Source organism: Corythoichthys intestinalis, chromosome 15 (genome assembly GCF_030265065.1).
Source record: "Corythoichthys intestinalis isolate RoL2023-P3 chromosome 15, ASM3026506v1, whole genome shotgun sequence".
Lineage (NCBI taxonomy): Eukaryota > Metazoa > Chordata > Actinopteri > Syngnathiformes > Syngnathidae > Corythoichthys > Corythoichthys intestinalis.
This window is the reverse complement of record NC_080409.1, coordinates 22692763-22713280: the sequence shown is the minus strand read 5'-3', so window position 1 is coordinate 22713280 and position 20518 is coordinate 22692763. Positions and strand designations below refer to the sequence as shown.

At 39.8% G+C, this 20518-nt stretch overlaps 1 protein-coding gene across 1 annotated transcript in view; it reads right to left on the bottom strand.

Moving 5' to 3' along the window:
• rbks (ribokinase) overlaps window positions 1–20518 on the bottom strand; it is a 72061-nt gene that overhangs the window by 13043 nt on the left and 38500 nt on the right. The window contains exon 8 of the mRNA XM_057859708.1: window positions 14517–14705. Within this exon, the coding sequence (XP_057715691.1) occupies window positions 14517–14705 (189 nt within the window). The remainder of the gene's footprint in view (window positions 1–14516; window positions 14706–20518) is intronic.

Here is a 20518-nt window from a genome sequence, read left to right as displayed (position 1 = left end):
TTTCGAAATGGTCACATTGGCTTCCAGTGAGTCAACGGATAGACTAATAAAATACTACTGCTTCTTTACAAAACATTGAATGACCTTGGACCAAATAAATGCTTGATTTATTGGATCCCTATGAAACATCTAGACCCCTAAGGTCGTCTGGAACCGGTCTCCTGTATGTTTCAAGAACAAGAACCAAGCAGGGTGAGGCAGCATTTAATAAGTTATTATGCTCCTCACCTCTGGAACAAATTACCTGAAGGTCTGAAGTGTGCTAAAACTGTTAGCTCCTTTAAATCAAGGCTAAAAACACTTTTGTTTATCACAGCATATTCATAACTGTCTACATATTTCAAACTTCAATTTATTTGCTTCTTATTCCTTTTCTGCTTTATTTCCATTTCTGATTTCAATCTAATGCGATTTTCATGTATAATTTCATTTCCTGTTTCGATTGCCTTTGTTTTAATGTTCTTTTGATTTACCGTATTTTTCGGACTATAAGTCCCACCTGAGTACAAGTCGCACCAGCCCAAAAATGTACAATGAACAGGGAAAAAAACCCAAAACATATAAGTCGCATTTTGGGGGAAATTTACTTAATAAAATCCAACACACAGAACAGATACTGTATGTCATCTAGAAAGGCAACTTAAAATATAAATACAACAGAGAACAACATGCTGAATAAGTGTACATTATGATAATGTTACATGATGCATGAACAACGAAATGTGAACGTGGCCGGTATGTTAACTAGGGCTGCAGCTATCGATTATTTTAGTAGTCGATTAATCGATGACGTAGTTTGTCGAATAATCTAGTAATCGGATAAGGAACATGAAAGATTAAAACACCTGAGCTGAGCCTCAAACGGTATAAATAATTAAATAAAGATCTATGTACAACAAAAGAACAATTGGCTAACTTACATAGCAAAAGTCCGCTAGCTTAAATGCTATAAAACGTTAACTTTTTTTTTTTTTTTTTACCATACTCTAAACAAATTGTTCGGACACATATTCCCACAAAAACGGCTAAATATACCCAGAAACTAAATTAGGAATGCATAAAAAAAAAAAAACATTAGCTCAAACAAAAACTTGGCTTATGTTGGTCTAAACATAGAGCAGCTGGATTCAGCCATGTGAAATGAGGCAGACTAGAGGGCAGTGTATCCACTCACATCAATAAAACTGAATGCAAACACTTTCAAATAAACCATTACAACGGCACAATAATTAAACGAATACTCGAAGCAGCAAAATTTAATTCGAATGATTCAGATAATTAGGTTAGTAGCTTCTTTAGAGTACCTTTTCATGATATGCTAATTTTTGGAGAGAGGGATTTTTGGGTTTTCTTGATTCTTTTTTGCCAAAATCATCAATATTAAAACAATAAAAGGCTTGAACTGCTTCAGTTGTGTGTAATGAATCTAAAATATATGAAAGTTTAGTGTTTACCAGTTCATTACAGAAAATAATGAACTTTATCACAATATGCTAGTTTTTTGAGAACGACCAGTATTGTCTTGTATTTGTACCTTACTTCTTCTGTTTCTTGTTATTGGTTAAACCTTTAGTCAGCATCACATCCAGAACGTAACAAAAGTTCCTTTGTCCTTTATCAATATGCAGCCATGTATTAACCAGAAATATTATCCCAAGTTTTCCAATAGCAATTCATTGCTAAATAAAATGCTGGACTCGAAAAATGGTTTCACAGAGGTTCAAGAAGCAACGACTGTATATCTCACCCTCCAGTGCTCTCGACTCCCGCCTTGCTATGACAGATGGTGCAGACTCCTGAAGCCTACAGCCTTTGTCAATGAAAGGCACCCTGGGGAAAGCAAAGACCAACTCAGGGGCGCCGCTGACTCATAGTGGCTTCTATGTCCGGAAGCTTGCAAACAGTCGTGGACGACTTTTCGGAAGTAACAAGGGAGGAAGCTCCACAGATCAAATAGATACCTAATTGGACCAATTAGCCAACTTGTAACTATGATCCATCTGCTGGTTTAATGTTTAACGCTTTTGTATTTCACACTAATCCGCTGGACTGCACAAGACAGACTGGAAATAAACACGGTCAGCATCAAGCTTGCTATACAGCAGTTGCACTGCACACGTGTAATCCATAAAAACAAGATGATGTGGCATTTTTTTCATTGTGTCATCTTAACCCAGACTGTGCTCAGAGCAGGAAAGCATCGCTCAGATGCTAATTTTTCCTTTACCATTGATTTCCAGGAAGAAATCATTCAATTGCTCCATGGTCTCTCCAGTTGTGAGCGAGAGAGAAGAAAGAAACTGTGACTAATTTGATTGTTGAGACCCACCGTGTAGCAGCTGTAATGTCTGGATTAGGAGGGGCTGTCTACCTTTATTAAGTCTTTTGGGGTGAAACTCCTGGGTGGAATAGAGGAGGAAGCTAAGGCCACCCAAGACCCAAAAACGTAAATGTGTGGGCCTGTGTTTTAGCTGCCTCCAAACTACCTACACAGAACAGCCAAGACTCTTCAGCTCATATTAGTCTAAATCATGCATATTCTGTAGATACAGTGCCTTGCAAAAGTATTCGGCCCCCTTGAATCTTGCAACCTTTCGCCACATTTCAGGCTTCAAACATAAAGATATGAAATTTAATTTTTTTTTGTCAAGAATCAACAACAAGTGGGACACAATCGTGAAGTGGAACAACATTTATTGGATAATTTAAACTTTTTTTAACAAATAAAGAACTGAAAAGTGGGGCGTGCAATATTATTCGGCCCCTTTACTTTCAGTGCAGCAAACTCACTCCAGAAGTTCAGTGAGGATCTCTGAATGATCCAATGTTGTCCTAAATGACCGATGATGATAAATAGAATCCACCTGTGTGTAATCAAGTCTCCGTATAAATGCACCTGCTCTGTGATAGTCTCAGGGTTCTGTTTAAAGTGCAGAGAGCATTATGAAAACCAAGGAACACACCAGGCAGGTCCGAGATACTGTTGTGGAGAAGTTTAAAGCCGAATTTGGATACAAAAAGATTTCCCAAGCTTTAAACATCTCAAGGAGCACTGTGCAAGCCATCATATTGAAATGGAAGGAGCATCAGACCACTGCAAATCTACCAAGACCCGGCGGTCCTTCCAAACTTTCTTCTCAAAAAAGGAGAAAACTGATCAGAGATGCAGCCAAGAGGCCCATGATCACTCTGGATGAACTGCAGAGATCTACAGCTGAGGTGGGAGAGTCTGTCCATAGGACAACAATCAGTCGTACACTGCACAAATCTGACCTTTATAGAAGAGTGGCAAGAAGAAAGCCATTTCACAAAGATATCCATAAAAAGTCTCATTTAAAGTTTGCCACAAGCCACCTGGGAGACACACCAAACATGTGGAAGAAGGTGCTCTGGTCAGATGAAACCAAAATTGAACTTTTTGGCCACAATGCAAAACGATATGTTTGGCGTAAAAGCAACACAGCTCATCACCCTGAACACACCATCCCCACTGTCAAACATGGTGGTGGCAGCATCATGGTTTGGGCCTGCTTTTCTTCAGCAGGGACAGGGAAGATGGTTAAAATTGACGGGAAGATGGATGCAGCCAAATACAGGAACATTCTGGAAGAAAACCTGTTGGTATCTGCACAAGACCTGAGACTGGGACGGAGATTTATCTTCCAACAGGACAATGATCCAAAACATAAAGCCAAATCTACAATGGAATGGTTCAAAAATAAACGTATCCAGGTGTTAGAATGGCCAAGTCAAAGTCCAGACCTGAATCCAATCGAGAATCTGTGGAAAGAGCTGAAGACTGCTGTTCACAAACACTCTCCATCCAACTTCACTGAGCTCGAGATGTTTTGCAAGGAAGAATGGGCAAGAATGTCAGTCTCTCGATGTGCAAAACTGATAGAAACATACCCCAAGCGACTTGCAGCTGTAATTGGAGCAAAAGGTGGCGCTACAAAGTATTAACGCAAGGGGGCCGAATAATATTGCACGCCCCACTTGTCAGTTTTTTATTTGTTGAATAAAAAACTGGGGGGGGGGGGGGGGGGGGGGCACAACATGCCTATTACCCCGAAACGCAGTGTCAGCAATAAAGTTAACTTACAAGAATATTTATAATAATAAGTTGAAAATGAGCGTTTTTTTGTTTCCCATCATTCTTGAGGGGAATTCTGAATTAGGCTGCTTAGGACAGCTATACTTTTCACCAAGATTGTCACCCACTGAATATGGTACGCCCGCCGGTGTTGTGCCAATGTAGTTACCCCCGTCAAAAATTGTATCCCCTGAGCGGAGCCACTGCAGTGCATTCAGGGAGGCGGGCACTGATTTGCTTGATTTCTGTGTTTTGGTGATGTAGTTATCTACGAGGTTTTAAAACATGGCCCATCCATAAAACAAAACCAAACAAAAAAAAAAAAACCTTTCTTTTCTGTCGTATAACATAACATACTAACTGAATGTGAAAAAAGGCAATGTTTTAATGTTTTACTCGTAAGATGACCTATAACTGTTATAACTGTAAATCCTGTATGGAGTTTCACCAGTTTAATAAACGTCGATTTCCAAAACATATAACTGTGATTCTTTTCTGGTTTCAATCAATTGTTTAAGTCAACATAACTCGTAACTAATGTGTGTGTGTGCGCTCCCGCAGCCAGGGGATACAATTTTTGACGGGGGTAACTAGATTGGCATGACACCGTTGGTGGCTCTGTTGTACAATTAGCTTCTTTAGTGGGGCAAATTGAAACTCCGCTTACCATTTTGGCGGCGCTCGCTGGCGTTTCATGGTCCACATTTTTAATCCTTGGTTCTTCCTCACTAGTTCTTGCTCAGTAAATTACGTATATACATATTGCCTCTTCAGTCCTCGGGTGGTTTTGACTAAGCAAAGCAAATGACTGTCTAAGGTGCTAGTCACATGATCTGTTCGAAAAATAATTTTGACCCGTTATAAAAATATTTTTTTTGTTGATTTCATTCATTTTTGTTGTTTTATTGCTTTACAACTTTTATAGACAATATTTTACCAGAAAACTCTTGATTTTAAAATCATATATAGGAAAGTCAATTACGTGCTATGAAATTTTTCGGCCACCGGGGGGATATGGGGGCTGGCCCCCACTTAAACTCTGCGTATGTTTCCAACATGTATTTTGTTATTATGTTGTTCATTATGTCTGTATTAAGAAAATTGATGTTGCTGTCCAAATATAGTTTTTAGGGATTGATGACAATGTTTTGTTTAATTCAACTATTTATTTATCTTAAAATTGAAGTTGTCTTTCGGCTGACATTTGTCTTGTTTTAAATGACAATGACATAGCTTTGTTATTAGTTCTTGGTAAATGGATATTTAACTCTTTTAAAAAAAAAATTGCGAACCTTCATTTATTTGTATTTTAATACCACAGCTTTATAAAAACATTCAACACAACCAGTTTCTCTTCTATTTTTAACCTGCTTTTGCAGAAATTTCCTTTAGCCACAGAATAAGAACACCCTCAGTGCTCAGACATTGCAGTAGCTTACAGTGCGGATGGCAAAGAACCTCAAGTGACTCTTTGTGTTAGAATTGAAACACTGTACCGTAAAAGTTTAAGATCAAATCATTGAAAATGAGACCGACAGAAAATAAGCACTGGTGTCGAGAGGATTAGTGAACACTTTCAAACTTGCCACCACTGCTTGGAAAAATATCAAGGCAGTAATAACAGAAGAGTTAAGCATAACCAAGAACACACTCTTTCCCGAACAGGGTTAAAAGAAATAGTAACCAGATAACAACATGGTATTTTTCCCCCACTCCAGGAAAAGAGCAAAATGCCTTTACTGGAAGAGGGATTATTGTGTCTAAAAGAGTTAAACACCCCCAAAGTTATAGGCCCATCAAAGAACAAAAAGGCCGGTGTGAATGTGCGTGTGTGTTTCTGTGGTGAAGGAGGTGGGGGGAATACGTAGCAGGCCCAACCACAGTGAGGTTTGCGCAGTTTTCTGACTGATGAATCAAGGCCCAAAAGGTGAGTCACCGGAGTAGATGGTGGTGGTGGGAGGTGGTGAATAATAAGGGCAGTCATTTGTCTACATCACAATGCAGAGGTTAGAGAGCCCCCAAGAAAGCGACCTCTTGCCATTAATGATTTAGACAAAACAGAAAGACGTGGCCACTTAGCAAAATATTGCCATGTCACCACTTTTTCCTTTATTCATCACGTTTTCATTTATTTATTTTGAATATTTGCAGTATATATACTGTATACGCATATACCAGATTAAAAAGAACTGCAGAGAGCTGGGGTTTTTCTATGTATGCAAGTGGCTGGCGATGAGTCACGAAACATGGTAATTATAGCACAATAAAACTCTCAATAGAGAAATGACTCAGTATCAGAACCAATTACACAAACAATTAAATAGCGTCGTTTATGTACCATTAAAAGTGTTAAAATGAAACAGGAAACAAATAATACACGTCTCAAATGACACACCAGTGCTAAAAACAAGCCGTTGTTTATGTTGTTGTGAAACAACTTGAGCATTTCTTGCTCTTATCAAAAATTATGATCACGGAAACTTATTCAACCAAGTTCTTCATGGTAACCTCACGCAGAATCCCAATTTTTCCCGTTTCATGAATATGATAGTTCAAAATAAGTATGTGACCTGGATGATATTCGTCAATGTTGGAGTAATTGTGTTTAACAAATTCACCCATTTATACTGCTACATTTTAATGTTTGAGTTACAACTCACGTTTAAACTTTGTGGTTTGTGATATACAGTGGGGAAAATAAGTAATTAGTCAACCACTAATTGTGCAAGTTCTCCCACTTGAAAATACTAGAGGCCTGTAATTGTCAACATGGGTAAACCTCAACCATGAGAGACAGAATGTGGGAAAAAAAAAACAGAAAATCAAATTGTTTGAGTATTTGGTCAATACCAAAAGTTCATCTCAATACTTTGTTCTGTACCCTTTGATGGCAATAACGGAGGCCAAACATTTTCTGTAACTCTTCACAAGCTTTTCACACACTGTTGCAGGTATTTTGGCCCATTCCTTGATGCAGCTCTCTACTAGAGCAGTGATGTTTTGGGGCTGTCGTTGGCCAACACGGACTTTTAACTCCCTCCACAGATTTTCTATGGGGTTGAGATCTGGAGACTGGCTAGGCCACTCCAGGACCTTGAAATGCTTCTTACGAAGCCACTGCTTTGTTGCCCTGGCTGTGTGTTTGGGATCATTGTCATACTGAAAGACCCAGCCACGTCTCATCTTCAATGCCCTTGCTGATGGAAGGAGATTTTCACTCAAAATCTCTCGATACATGGCCCCATTCATTCTTTCCTTTACACAGATTTGTCGTCCTGGTCCCTTTGCAGAAAAACAGGCCCAAAGTGTGATGTTTCCACCCCCATGCTTCACAGTGGGTATGGTGTTCTTAGGATGCAATTCAGTATTCTTTCTCCTCCAAACACGATAACCTGTGTTTCTACCAAAAAGTTCTATTTTGGTTTCATCCAACCATAACACATTCTCCCAGTCCTCTTCTGGATCATTCAAATGCTCTCTAGCGAACCGCAGACGGGCCTGGACGTGTACTGGCTTCAGCAGGGGGACACGTCTGGCAGTGCAGGATTTGAGTCCCTGGCGGCACATTGTGTTTCTGATAGTAGCCTTTGTTACTGTGGTCCCAGCTCTCTGTAGGTCATTCACTAGGTCCCCCTGTGTGGTTCTGGGATTTTTGCTCACCGTTCTTGTTATCATTTTGACGCCACGGGGTGGGGTTGGGGCTGGGGGGCAGGGGGGGGATCTTGCATGAAGCCCCAGATCGAGGGAGATTATCAGTGTTCTTGTATGTCTTCCATTTTCTAATAATTGGTCCCACAGTTGATTTCTTTACACCAAGCGTTTCACCTATTGCAGATTCAGTCTTCCAAGCCTGGTGCAGGTCTACAATTTTGTCTCTGGTGTCTTTCGACAGCTCCTGGGCTTGGCCACAGTGGAGTTTGGAGTGTGACAGACTGAGGTTGTGGACAGGTGTCTTTTATACCGATAATGAGTTAAAACAGGTGCCATTAATACAAGTAACGAGTGGAGCCTCGTTAGACCTCTTTAGAAGTTTGACCTCTTTGACAGCCAGAAATCTTGCTGTTTGTAGGTGACCAAATACTTATTTTCCACTCTAATTTGGAAATAAATTCTTTAAAAATCAAACAATGTGATTTTCTGTTTTTTTTCCCACATTCTGTCTCTCATGGTTGAGGTTTACCCATGTTGACAATTACAGGCCTCTCTAATCTTTTCGAGTAAGTGAAGTTGCACAATTGGTGTTTGACTAAATACTTATTTGTCCCACTGTAATTGCAATCGCTTTTTTCAAACACCTCCTCAAATGAGCAGATTGGAAATCACACCGAGCCCTATTCGTACTTCCTGCCCATCTCACGAGGAATTTTGTGGTTCTGACAGAGTGTTGCCGCATATATTGAGACAAATACAAATAATTTAGCCGTGTGAACAATTCCTCTTTATCTGTCATTTCCTATTTGCTATGGCCACCATATAGAGGCACCCTGTTAAATTGTTAAGTGTGAAAGGTCGGTCTCCTTGAGCTGTTTGTCGGTCATTTTTTCCCTTCTTTTATCTCTTTCGCCTCCAGAGGCCAGCTCCACAATGCTCCTGCAGTTATGACTGGCTAGAGGCCTTCCGAGTTAGCCTGACCTCCAGCCTTGACATCCCATCGATGTGGCACCTGCCTGATGTGCGCAAGTCGGTGGGAGATGGATGGCGCAATGCATCCGCGTAAAGTGTCTTATGAAATATTTTGTTTTGGGAGAAATTCACAAACATTTTGGGAAGAGGAATTTATTGTATTCAGGCCTATTACTTTACGCTTGACTTAAGCTTAACTGTAAATAGTACAAAATGTGTACATTTGCGGCTTCTGACAGTGGGGCGCCAAGCTCTGTGTAATTGTGGACGAAATAGCGACGCTTCCAGTCATTGAAAAATGGAGGAGTGATTTTTTCCAAGTCCTAAAAAAAACTTTTACTGACACACCCACTTGTACAATGGGCATTTAAAGTGAACACTTTAAATTTAAATATTGAATAAACAAATTCCAATCAGTCGCATATTATTGAGAATTCAGCTGTTTGTAGAGTCAAGTCAAAAACTGACTAAAATAGATTAAAAAAGGACATTTTGAGGATTTTTTAAAACACATATTGTCTTTTAAACATAATAAAATGATTATCAAAGGTTATTGGAAACATATATGGCGGAAAACACAGACAAGACTGAAATAGCAGTTTCTGCTCTTGCACCCCTCTTTAAATTGCTGTAGTTTAATCCAAAAGAACTGTTGTGTTTGATAGAACAATATGTCTATATGCTGCAATAGCAGATTCATGGCGCATTAAGCCCCCAAACTATTTTTTGTCTGTTTTACCCTGGGATCCCCGTTTACGTCGCGCAACTGCTTTTGTTTCAACCCAGCCATAAAAAGGTAAGTAATTATATTTCTTATTCAAAATATCTGTCATTTTTAGCTTAGAATCATTAATCGATGTCTAATATTTCGTATATTTTTTTCTTTTTTAAAAAAACGACTTTAAAAATTATTTACTCGCATATTTTAAACTTTTAAACAAGTTACGTCACAATGAAAAAATAAAATGGTGTCTGTAAATAAGTCACGGATATCTACCTGATAACTATGGCTTAATTGTATTTTTTTTCTTACTGTCGCATTTCCCCCCGATATGTTAGATGATAAATAATCGATCCAAACAAAGAAAAATTGGAAAAAAAAAACGTTTAAAAGGGCAAATATATGAAAAAGAAAATCTCCACCACTCGTTGATATCTGCGATTTCTGCATCGGGACCCTTGTTATATTACCATGTTTCACCCATAAAATCCCCCCAAAATCCGGCTGTATTCATTCACAGCTGTGTCTGGACACTCAGTGATACATTCTACATGCAGTTTTTGGATCGAAACAAGGTAAGCACGCGATAATATCTCGTTAAAATCATGGGGTCTATAATTCTGCTCTCGCGTGCTCTCACCTCCAGTTAGGGTTTTGCTGTTTAAAAATGAATTAAAAAAAAAAAAAAAGGCCAAAAATTTTCTTCCCCCAGAAAATTGAGATTTTAAGCTTTCCAATGATGCATCACACATGCATATAGGGCAATTTTGAAATTTGGCCAAATTGGGGGTCTCAGAGCGGAACTTCAAGTCACCTGAGTGTTTTCCGCCATGTATACACACACACACACACACACACACACACACACACACACACACACATATATATATATATATACATATATATACACACACACACACACACACACATATATATTATATATACACACATATATACATATATACACACACATATATATACACATATACATTCACGCACACACGCACACCCACACACCTACACACACACACATATATATACACACATATACATACACACACACACACATATACAGTGCCTTGCAAAAGTATTCGACCCCCTTGAACCTTGCAACCTTTCGCCACATTTCAGGCTTCAAACATAAAGATATAAAATTTTAATTTTTTGTCAAGAATCAACAACAAGTGGGACACAATCGTGAAGTGGAACTAAATTTATTGGATAATTTAAACTTTTTTAACAAATAAAAAACTGAAAAGTGGGGCGTGCAATATTATTCGGCCCCCTTGCATTAATACTTTGTAGTGCCACCTTTTGCTCCAATTACAGCTGCAAGTCGCTTGGGGTATGTTTCTATCAGTTTTGCACATCGAGAGACTGACATTCTTGCCCATTCTTCCTTGCAAAACAGCTCGAGCTCAGTGAGGTTGGATGGAGAGTGCTTGTGAACAGCAGTCTTCAGCTCTTTCCACAGATTCTCGATTGGATTCAGGTCTGGACTTTGACTTGGCCATTCTAACACCTGGATACGTTTATTTTTGAACCATTCCATTGTAGATTTGGCTTTATGTTTTGGATCATTGTCCTGTTGGAAGATAAATCTCCGTCCCAGTCTCAGGTCTTGTCCAGATACCAACAGGTTTTCTTCCAGAATGTTCCTGTATTTGGCTGCATCCATCTTCCCGTCAATTTTAACCATCTTCCCTGTCCCTGCTGAAGAAAAGCAGGCCCAAACCATGATGCTGCCACCACCATGTTTGACAGTGGGGATGGTGTGTTCAGGGTGATGAGCTGTGTTGCTTTTACGCCAAACATATCGTTTTGCATTGTGGCCAAAAAGTTCAATTTCTGTTTCATCTGACCAGAGCACCTTCTTCCACATGTTTGGTGTGTCTCCCAGGTGGCTTGTGGCAAACTTTAAACCAGACTTTTTATGGATATCTTTGAGAAATGGCTTTCTTCTTGCCACTCTTCCATAAAGGCCAGATTTGTGCAGTGTACGACTGATTGTTGTCCTATGGACAGACTCTCCCACCTCAGCTGTAGATCTCTGCAGTTCATCCAGAGTGATCATGGGCCTCTTGGCTGCATCTCTGATCAGTTTTCTCCTTGTTTGAGAAGAAAGTTTGGAAGGACGGCCGGGTCTTGGTAGACTTGCAGTGGTCTGATGCTCCTTCCATTTCAATATGATGGCTTGCACAGTGCTCCTTGAGATGTTTAAAGCTTGGGAAATCTTTTTGTATCTAAATCCGGCTTTAAACTTCTCCACAACAGTATCTCGGACCTGCCTGGTGTGTTCCTTGGTTTTCATAATGCTCTCTGCACTTTAAACAGAACCCTGAGACTATCACAGAGCAGGTGCATTTATACGGAGACTTGATTACACACAGGTGGATTCTATTTATCATCATCGGTCATTTAGGACAACATTGGATCATTCAGAGATCCTCACTGAACTTCTGGAGTGAGTTTGCTGCACTGAAAGTAAAGGGGCCGAATAATATTGCACGCCCCACTTTTCAGTTTTTTATTTGTTAAAAAAGTTTAAATTATCCAATAAATGTTGTTCCACTTCACGATCGTGTCCCACTTGTTGACGATTCTTGACAAAAAAATTAAATTTCATATCTTTATGTTTGAAGCCTGAAATGTGGCGAAAGGTTGCAAGATTCAAGGGGGCCGAATACTTTTGCAAGGCACTGTATATATACACATAAATATATATATATATACACACACACAAATATATATACACATATACACACATAAATATATATACACACACACACACACACACACACACACATATAGATATATTTGTATGTATGGTATACGTTTATACAGCAAAACCATAGTGTGAGGTGAGAGCACGTGAGAGCACGCGAGAGCAGAATTAAAGACGCCATGACTTTAACGAGATATCGTCGCTTACTTACCTTGTTTCGATCCAAAAACTCCATGTAGAATGTATCACTGAGTGTCAAGACACAGCTGTGAATGGCTACAGCTGGATTTTGGGGGGATTTTATGGGTGAAACATGGTAATATAACAAGAGTCGCAATGCAGAAATCGCAGATATCAACGAGTGGTTGAGATTTTCTTTTTCTTATATTTACCCTTTTAAATGTTTTTTTTTTCTCGATTTTTCTTTGTTTGGATCGATTATTCATCATGTCGGAGAAAATGCGACAGTAACAACAACAACAACAAAAATTAAGCGATAGTTATGAGGTAGATATCCGTGACTTTTTTACAGACACCACTTTTTTCATTGTGACGTAATTTGTTTAAAATTTTAAAATATGCGAGTGAATAATTTTTTTAAGTCGTTTTTTAAACTATTTTTTATTAATCATTCTAAGCTAAAAATTACAGACATTTTGAGTAATAAATATAATTAATTACCTTCGTTTTATGGCTGAGTTGAAACAAAAGCGGTTGCGCGACGTCTGTAAACGGGTTTCCAGAGTAAAACGGACATATTAAAAATAGTTCGGGGGCTTAATGCGCCATGAATCTGCTATGGCAGCATATAGACATATTGTTCCATCAAACACAACATTAGTTTTGGCTTAAAATACCGCAGTTTCTTTTAAAGAAGAGTGCAAGAGCAGAAACTGCTTTTCCAATCTTGTATGTGTTTTCCGCCATGTATAAATGAGAGGTTCTGTACTCTAAACTCTAAAGGTTTATCTTTTAAAGGACTAGTTGCTAATATAGTTCTGGGGAAAAAAACAAAACAAAACTACTATATATTTTTTCAATCACAGTAAGTGATGTGGATATTAATTTACTTATATTCATTACTTTTTACTAATATACAAGCTGCTTTAAACTACTACTAAGTAGAGATGTCCCGATCATCCCGATCGATCGGGTCCGATCACGTCATTTTCAAAGTATCGGAATCGGCAAAAAAATATCGGCCACGCCTTTTTTTAATATATATATATTTTTTAATTAAATCGTTTTCTAAATGTATTAAACGTTACAGACATAATATGTTACACTCATCCATAGTCTTTAGTTTAGGCTTAAGGTACTGATAACAGCGGTAATTAATTTTTAAAAAATGTATCATGTTAAATATTTGATGCAATTAATGCATGCGTTGCACTACCTACTCACGCATTGTCGCGCTCAATCTGTTATGGCGCAGTTTTACCCATTTAGAGGGATAAAAGGGAGGGTAAAATCAGTAGAGTTCATTTTGGCAGCCTTTGGAACCTTTTTTTAATAGGCTAAAGCCTTACAATCCCTCTCCCTACAACTAGAAATATCATGGGAAGCAATGTAGGGAAGCAAGGTAGCAATTGATCTTTTTCGTAACACCTTATGTTATTTCCCAACGCAGAGAAAATATATCCATTGGTAGCACTACGCACAGTCATGGGTCCACTTCCCATCATGCATTTGGGTTGAATGGCTGCAGTATCATTTACTGAAAGCTCAACAAATACACTAGATGGCAATATTTAGTCACAATATACAAAGTCACAAGCCTTTCTATCCGTGGATCCCTCTCACTGAAAGAATGTTAATAATGTAAATGCCATCTTGAGGATTTATTGTCATAATAAACAAATACAGTACTTATGTACTGTATGTTGAATGTATATATTCGTCCGAGTTTTATTCATTTTTTTTCTTAATGCATTGCCAAAATGTATATGATCGAGAAAAATTATCGGGAATGATTGGAATTGAATCGGGAGCAAAAAAAAGCAATCGGATCGGGAAATACCGGGATCGGCAGATACTCAAACTAAAACGATTGGGATCGGATTGGGAGCAAAAAAACATGATGGGAACAACCCTACTACTAAGTAAAGTCGAATGCAAAAATGAATCATAGGAAAACTCATTTCCAAATGCCATTCAAATAGGTGTAACCGCATATAGTGTGCAATTAAAGCTATCTAATAATAAATGAATATCTTACTCTCAACACTACTAATATTATAAATTACAATGTGAATTGTATATTATAATTTGGAAGGCTTACTTGAAAGTAATTCTTAGAAGCAGATGATCAGAGGAAGTCACACATTATGTTCGTAATTATGTGTCATGCTTACTGTGGTGTCTACTGCAGTGACTGGCGTTGCTGGAACATGTTTCGAGGTAGACTCTTGTGCTTTGAGCACCACACATCCTTGGGCTCCCAAGGTGATAATGACTGTCCTGCATCCTCGCTTTAGCAGCTCCCGGCCGGCGTGATTCGCCTCCTCCACGTTATTTACTGATGAACCTGTCAGCAGCTCAGCCTGGATGAAGGCACAAGACAAGAAATGTTTTAAACTTGTTTTGAGTTCAAATATGAAACAATTGAAGTGGAACAGTGAAGGAATTCATATGGCATTTAAACTTGCATTTGCATTGTTAATCTAGTGCTTATTTGATTTCTATAGTTAATCCCTTTTATGTGAGCCATTCTTGAATGAGTCATCTTGTAATTACACCCTGGGTGCAATCAGACAGATTTGTCGTCTGAGATTTTCTCAGTTTGTTGGACTGTGATATTTTGTGGGAATGGCGTCCAAGTGTGTTGCTGCATCTGGCTGAAAACTGACTAAATACCTACAAAGACAGACTGAGATTCTAAATATGCAAAATTTGGAAAACCCTTACAATTCTTTCAGAATAAGCGATACACAAATGTGCCATTACAGTTTTCTATATCAATGTAATTGTGTAACACACACTTCAGACAACCTGAAAACAACAAAAAATTATGTAACTTTTTAAATACTGTATATTTTTATTTTTTTATTTTATTTTATTTTTTTAATTTGTTTTGCTCATTCTAAATGGTAACGGTAAAGTAAATGTGTGGCAATGTTTTACTTAAAATCCACATCAGTGATGCATTTAATTGTGGACAAATATACTGTATTATAAGAGGAAAGGGTTTTTTTGGAGTAACATAGGCTTTTTTTAAGTGACACTAACTATTTTATAATTGTAAACTCGTGTTTCATAAATTAGCATTTAAAAATATTGGTTAATATCTAATAAAGAAAATAAGGAAGATTGTCATGCAGGCAGTCTTGATAATAAATTGCTAAAAAGCAATTCATTTGGACACTTTATGTTGTGGAACAAATAGCAAATGTGGGTTGTATCGAGACTGCGGGGGAGGGGGGGGGGGAATCACAATGACTCAAAGAATAATGACTCAAATATTGTGTGCGAACACATTAAACCAGAGGGGCAAAAGTACAAAGAAGTTTTTAATGATTTTTGTATGTTTTGTTTTTTTATAACTGTAAATGTTAGGTTTTGTGTTTGGTTTCTCCTTGTGTGACTTGTCCCTGTGATTGCCCATTGATTTCACCTGATGTGCCTTCTCCTAGACTATCCTCCTGTGCTCACCTGTTCCTTGTTGTCTCGTTACCGCTTGTCTGCTTGTGTGTATATAAGCCCCCATTTTCTGTTCACTCCTTTGTTGCGTCATTGTCAATGTCTATGTCCGTCTTTGCAAACTTCAAGTCCGTTCCAAGCCCTCGTGTACCAGTCCCTCTGATTTAAGTAAGTTTTGTTTGAATCTTGCCCTTTGATCCACAGTCCTTTTGTTTGTACTTTGTGCCTTTGGTTAGTTATAATTAAAACGTTTTTTTGAGTTCACCTGCCTTGCCGCTTTTGTTGCCCTGCAATTGGGTCCACACAACCTGCCTTGCCTGCCCGCGTCCCTGACAGAATGACGCAACCTCTAGTGGACCCAGCTGGAAAGATTCATTTTCGGCCGGCACGTCGACACCCTCAACCCACCCACAGACCACAACGCATTTTTTTGGACTCTGATTTTTCAGATTTTGAGGAGGATCACAATTTATATGACCTCCTCTATTCTGACTCTGACTCCGACCCAGATATTTTCTCCATGCCCTTTTCTTCACCCTCTCGGTTTTTTTCAGGCCTCCCTCATTCCATACCACCCAGTCTGTCAATGAACCCTGTCCAAAAGCCTCGGCGATCTCGTCCACGCCGACGTCGTGGGCACGTCTTGACGGCTCGGCTTCCCGCGCCGACTCCCCGCAGTCAAGTTCCTCCCGCGCCGGCTCCACGCGGTCAAGTTCCTCCCGCGCCGGCTCCACGCGGTCAAGTTCCTCCCGCGCCGGCTCCACGCGGTCAAGTTCCTCCCGCGCCGGCTCCACGCGGTCAAGTTCCTCCCGCGCCGGCTCCACGCGGTCAAGTTCCTCCCGCGCCGGCTCCACGCGGTCCTGTGCCTCCCGCGCCGACTGCACCAACACTCCTGCGACCAAGCTGCTGTCCCGCCAGCAGATTCCTGCGACCAAGCTGCTGTCCCGCCAGCAGATTCCTGCGACCAAGCTGCTGTCCCGCCAGCAGATTCCTGCGACCAAGCTGCTGTCCCGCCAGCAGACGACCAAGCTGCTGTCCCGCCAGCAGACGACCACGCTGCTGTCCCGCCAGCAGACGACCACGCTGCTGTCCCGCCAGCAGACGACCACGCTGCTGTCCCGCCAGCAGACGACCACGCTGCTGTCCCGCCAGCAGACGACCACGCTGCTGTCCCGCCAGCAGACGACCACGCTGCTGTCCCGCCAGCAGACGACCACGCTGCTGTCCCGCCAGCAGACTCCGAAGTTCCTGACCCTCGCCCCGACGATGCTGCTCCTCGTTTCCTGCCACAACGTGGCGGTATGGACGACCGAGCACTACCTCGTCTGGGACGCCCGCCTGATCTGCCCGTGCGGTCACCCAATGTCTGGCGCCCCGGGCGCCCTCCCGATCGACCCGTGCGATCGGCCCACGTCTGGCGTCCTGGACGCCCGCCTGACTGGCCGTGACGGGCTGGTGTTGCTCCCTCCTCCGAGCAACCTTCTGACTTTTTGTTTCCTCGGGACGTCTGGGATCCGTCCCTTGAGGGGGGGGGTACTGTTAGGTTTTGTGTTTGGTTTCTCCTTGTGTGACTTGTCCCTGTGATTGCCCATTGATTTCACCTGATGTGCCTTCTCCTAGACTATCCTCCTGTGCTCACCTGTTCCTTGTTGTCTCGTTACCGCTTGTCTGCTTGTGTGTATATAAGCCCCCATTTTCTGTTCACTCCTTTGTTGCGTCATTGTCAATGTCTATGTCCGTCTTTGCAAACTTCAAGTCCGTTCCAAGCCCTCGTGTACCAGTCCCTCTGATTTAAGTAAGTTTTGTTTGAATCTTGCCCTTTGATCCACAGTCCTTTTGTTTGTACTTTGTGCCTTTGGTTAGTTATAATTAAAACGTTTTTTGAGTTCACCTGCCTTGCCGCTTTTGTTGCCCTGCAATTGGGTCCACACAACCTGCCTTGCCTGCCCGCGTCCCTGACAGTAAACCTATTACCTTTGCACTCCCCCTTATGAGTTTGTAAACTAAAGATTCTTAGATTACACTGGAATTGTTTTATATACTATTTGAAAAAGACATTTTGTATCATAAGTATTATTCATTTTTTGTTACTGACTTTTAATGTCAGTGGGCACAAAAGAACATGAAATGATATTATTATAATAAATTGTATCTATATTATAATTAGGGTTGTTCCGATCATGTTTTTTTGCTCCCGATCCCGATCGTTTTAGTTTGAGTATCTGCCGACCCCGATATTTCCCGATCCAATTGCTTTTTTTTGCTCCCGATTCAATTCCAATCATTCCCGATAATTTTTCCCGATCATATATATTTTGGCAATGCATTAAGAAAAAAATGAATAAAACTTGGACGAATATATACATTCAACATACAGTACATAAGTACTGTATTTGTTTATTATGACAATAAATCCTCAAGATGGCATTTACATTATTAACATTCTTTCTGTGAGAGGGATCCACGGATAGAAAGACTTGTGACTTTGTGTATTGTGACTAAATATTGCCATCTAGTGTATTTGTTGAGCTTTCAGTTCAGTACTGCAGCATGCCCCAATGCATGATGGGAAGTGGAACCATGATGGGAAGTAAAACCATGACTGTGCGTCGTGCTACCAATGGATATATCTTCTCTGCTTTGGGAAATAAGGTGTTAAGACAAAGATCTATTGCCACCTTGCTTCCCCACAGTGCTTCCCATTGTATTTCTATTCATAGGAAGAGGGATTGCAAGATTTTCGCCAATTGAGGAACGGCTTCAAAGGCTGCCAAAATTCACTCTACTCATTTTATGCTGCCTTTTATCGCTCTATAAATGTAAAACGGCATCATAACAGACTGAGTGCGACAATGAGTGAGAGGGTCGTGCAGCATATATATTAATAGGGTTACATACTTCAACGTGACACATTTTTTAATAAATTAATTGCCGCCGTTATCGGGATATTTTTGATAACCCTACGTTAAGCCTAAACTAATGACTGGATGAGTGTAACATATTTATGTCTGTAACGTTAAATACAATTAGAAAACGATTTAATTAAAATATATACAGTAAATATTTTTAAAAAAGGCATAGCTGATATTTTTTTGCGGATTCCGATACTTTGAAAATGACGTGATCGGACCCGGTCGATTGGCAATTATAATTATAAAAATCGATTATAATCATTCAGTCAGTGTGATAAAAGGAACACATTAAACAGCGCAGTTAATAATTCCCTTAGGAATTTCAATCACAGTAGGTCATTGAGAATGATAAGGCCGTGAAAGTCCTGACAATTGTTAAACAGAATGTCTGCCTGGAGCAATGACAGTTACATTTTTTTTTTTTTTTTTTTAAAGAGGATCACACTAGTGGAAAATTAAAAATGAAACTATACAACGAAGCAATACACACCCAGACCAACTGTACTGTAGGGCAACTGAAATTTTCCCAATGGTGCTTCCAAAGTCACTTAAGTTCAGAGGCCACACTGACCCCAATTTTATCTCTAAATGGCCAAACCAGCATATTTGTATTCTAATAAACTATAAAGACCAACTTGCAATTTTCCCAATTTCTTTGGTTTTTGGTTCAAATACTGTAATTATATACAATATTAATTTTAATTATTATAAGAAAACAAGTCTATTAACATTTTCTTTAATGAGATACTGTACACATTCACAGTAACAGCAAAATAGAAGCTTAAATCTATATCAATTAAGATGCATTTATGAGTTTAGGTGAGTTTCAGGGTTTCCCTTTCAGAGGTCACCACACTGAGTTATAACTTGTTTGGCACAGTTTTTAAACTGGATATCATTCCTGACGCAAGGCACCCATTTTAATTTGTGGGTTTTAGCAGTAAGTATCTTTTTCTTTTGTGAGTTGGGCTCATGATACAACTCCAGGTTCGTTTTAGCAGATATAATCCTGAGATGGATGTGAAAGACGACATCGGCCCTCTAATAAGTGCTTTAACATCGTATGTAGGCTGACGATCAAAGGGTGCCTGTACTTTGTTTTGCTTAATCCCTGCCATGCCCCCCACCCAACCGCCATCTGTACCGGGGTACAGTGAGACCACACATGCAAACACACCTGGACGATGTGCACGCCAGATAACCTCGCGGGTAAGGGTTCACGCAGGATGACACTAGTGTCAAATGGCAGTCTGTGGATGTGATACTTCATATGCTTTTGTGTACTGCTAAAGTGAACAATGACCTTGGTCAAGTTAAAAAATAAACTACAGTGTATCAGTGCTTTAAGAGCCTGTAGCTATGCAGTTTTAGTCATCGGCTTCACACCAGGGCATTAATCGAATCCCCCACTTCGATCCCGCTGTGTACAAGCGTAAGACCATGATTAAGTTTCTGCCTATCTTTGTGTGTCAGTAAATGCTCTTCTACACACGCATGCACGCCCCTGCGTGCACACACCCACACACACATGCCTTTGTTATAATAGAGGTATAATTAAAGGTGTTTACACAAGAGAATATATGGTACTGATTAAATATACTGTTAGGTGGATGCTTTTATACTAGACTGTAAATTCAGTTAAAAAAAGTGAAAAAAAAAAACCCAACAACTTTGTTTAGTGTTTTGGATTTTTCTTGTATTGTAGGCTTGCTTTTTAATACCCTAAAGAACATTAAGTTTATTTCAAATTGATGTTGACCTAAACTCACTTACAGTAGATCCAATAAAAGGGACACCGAATAATA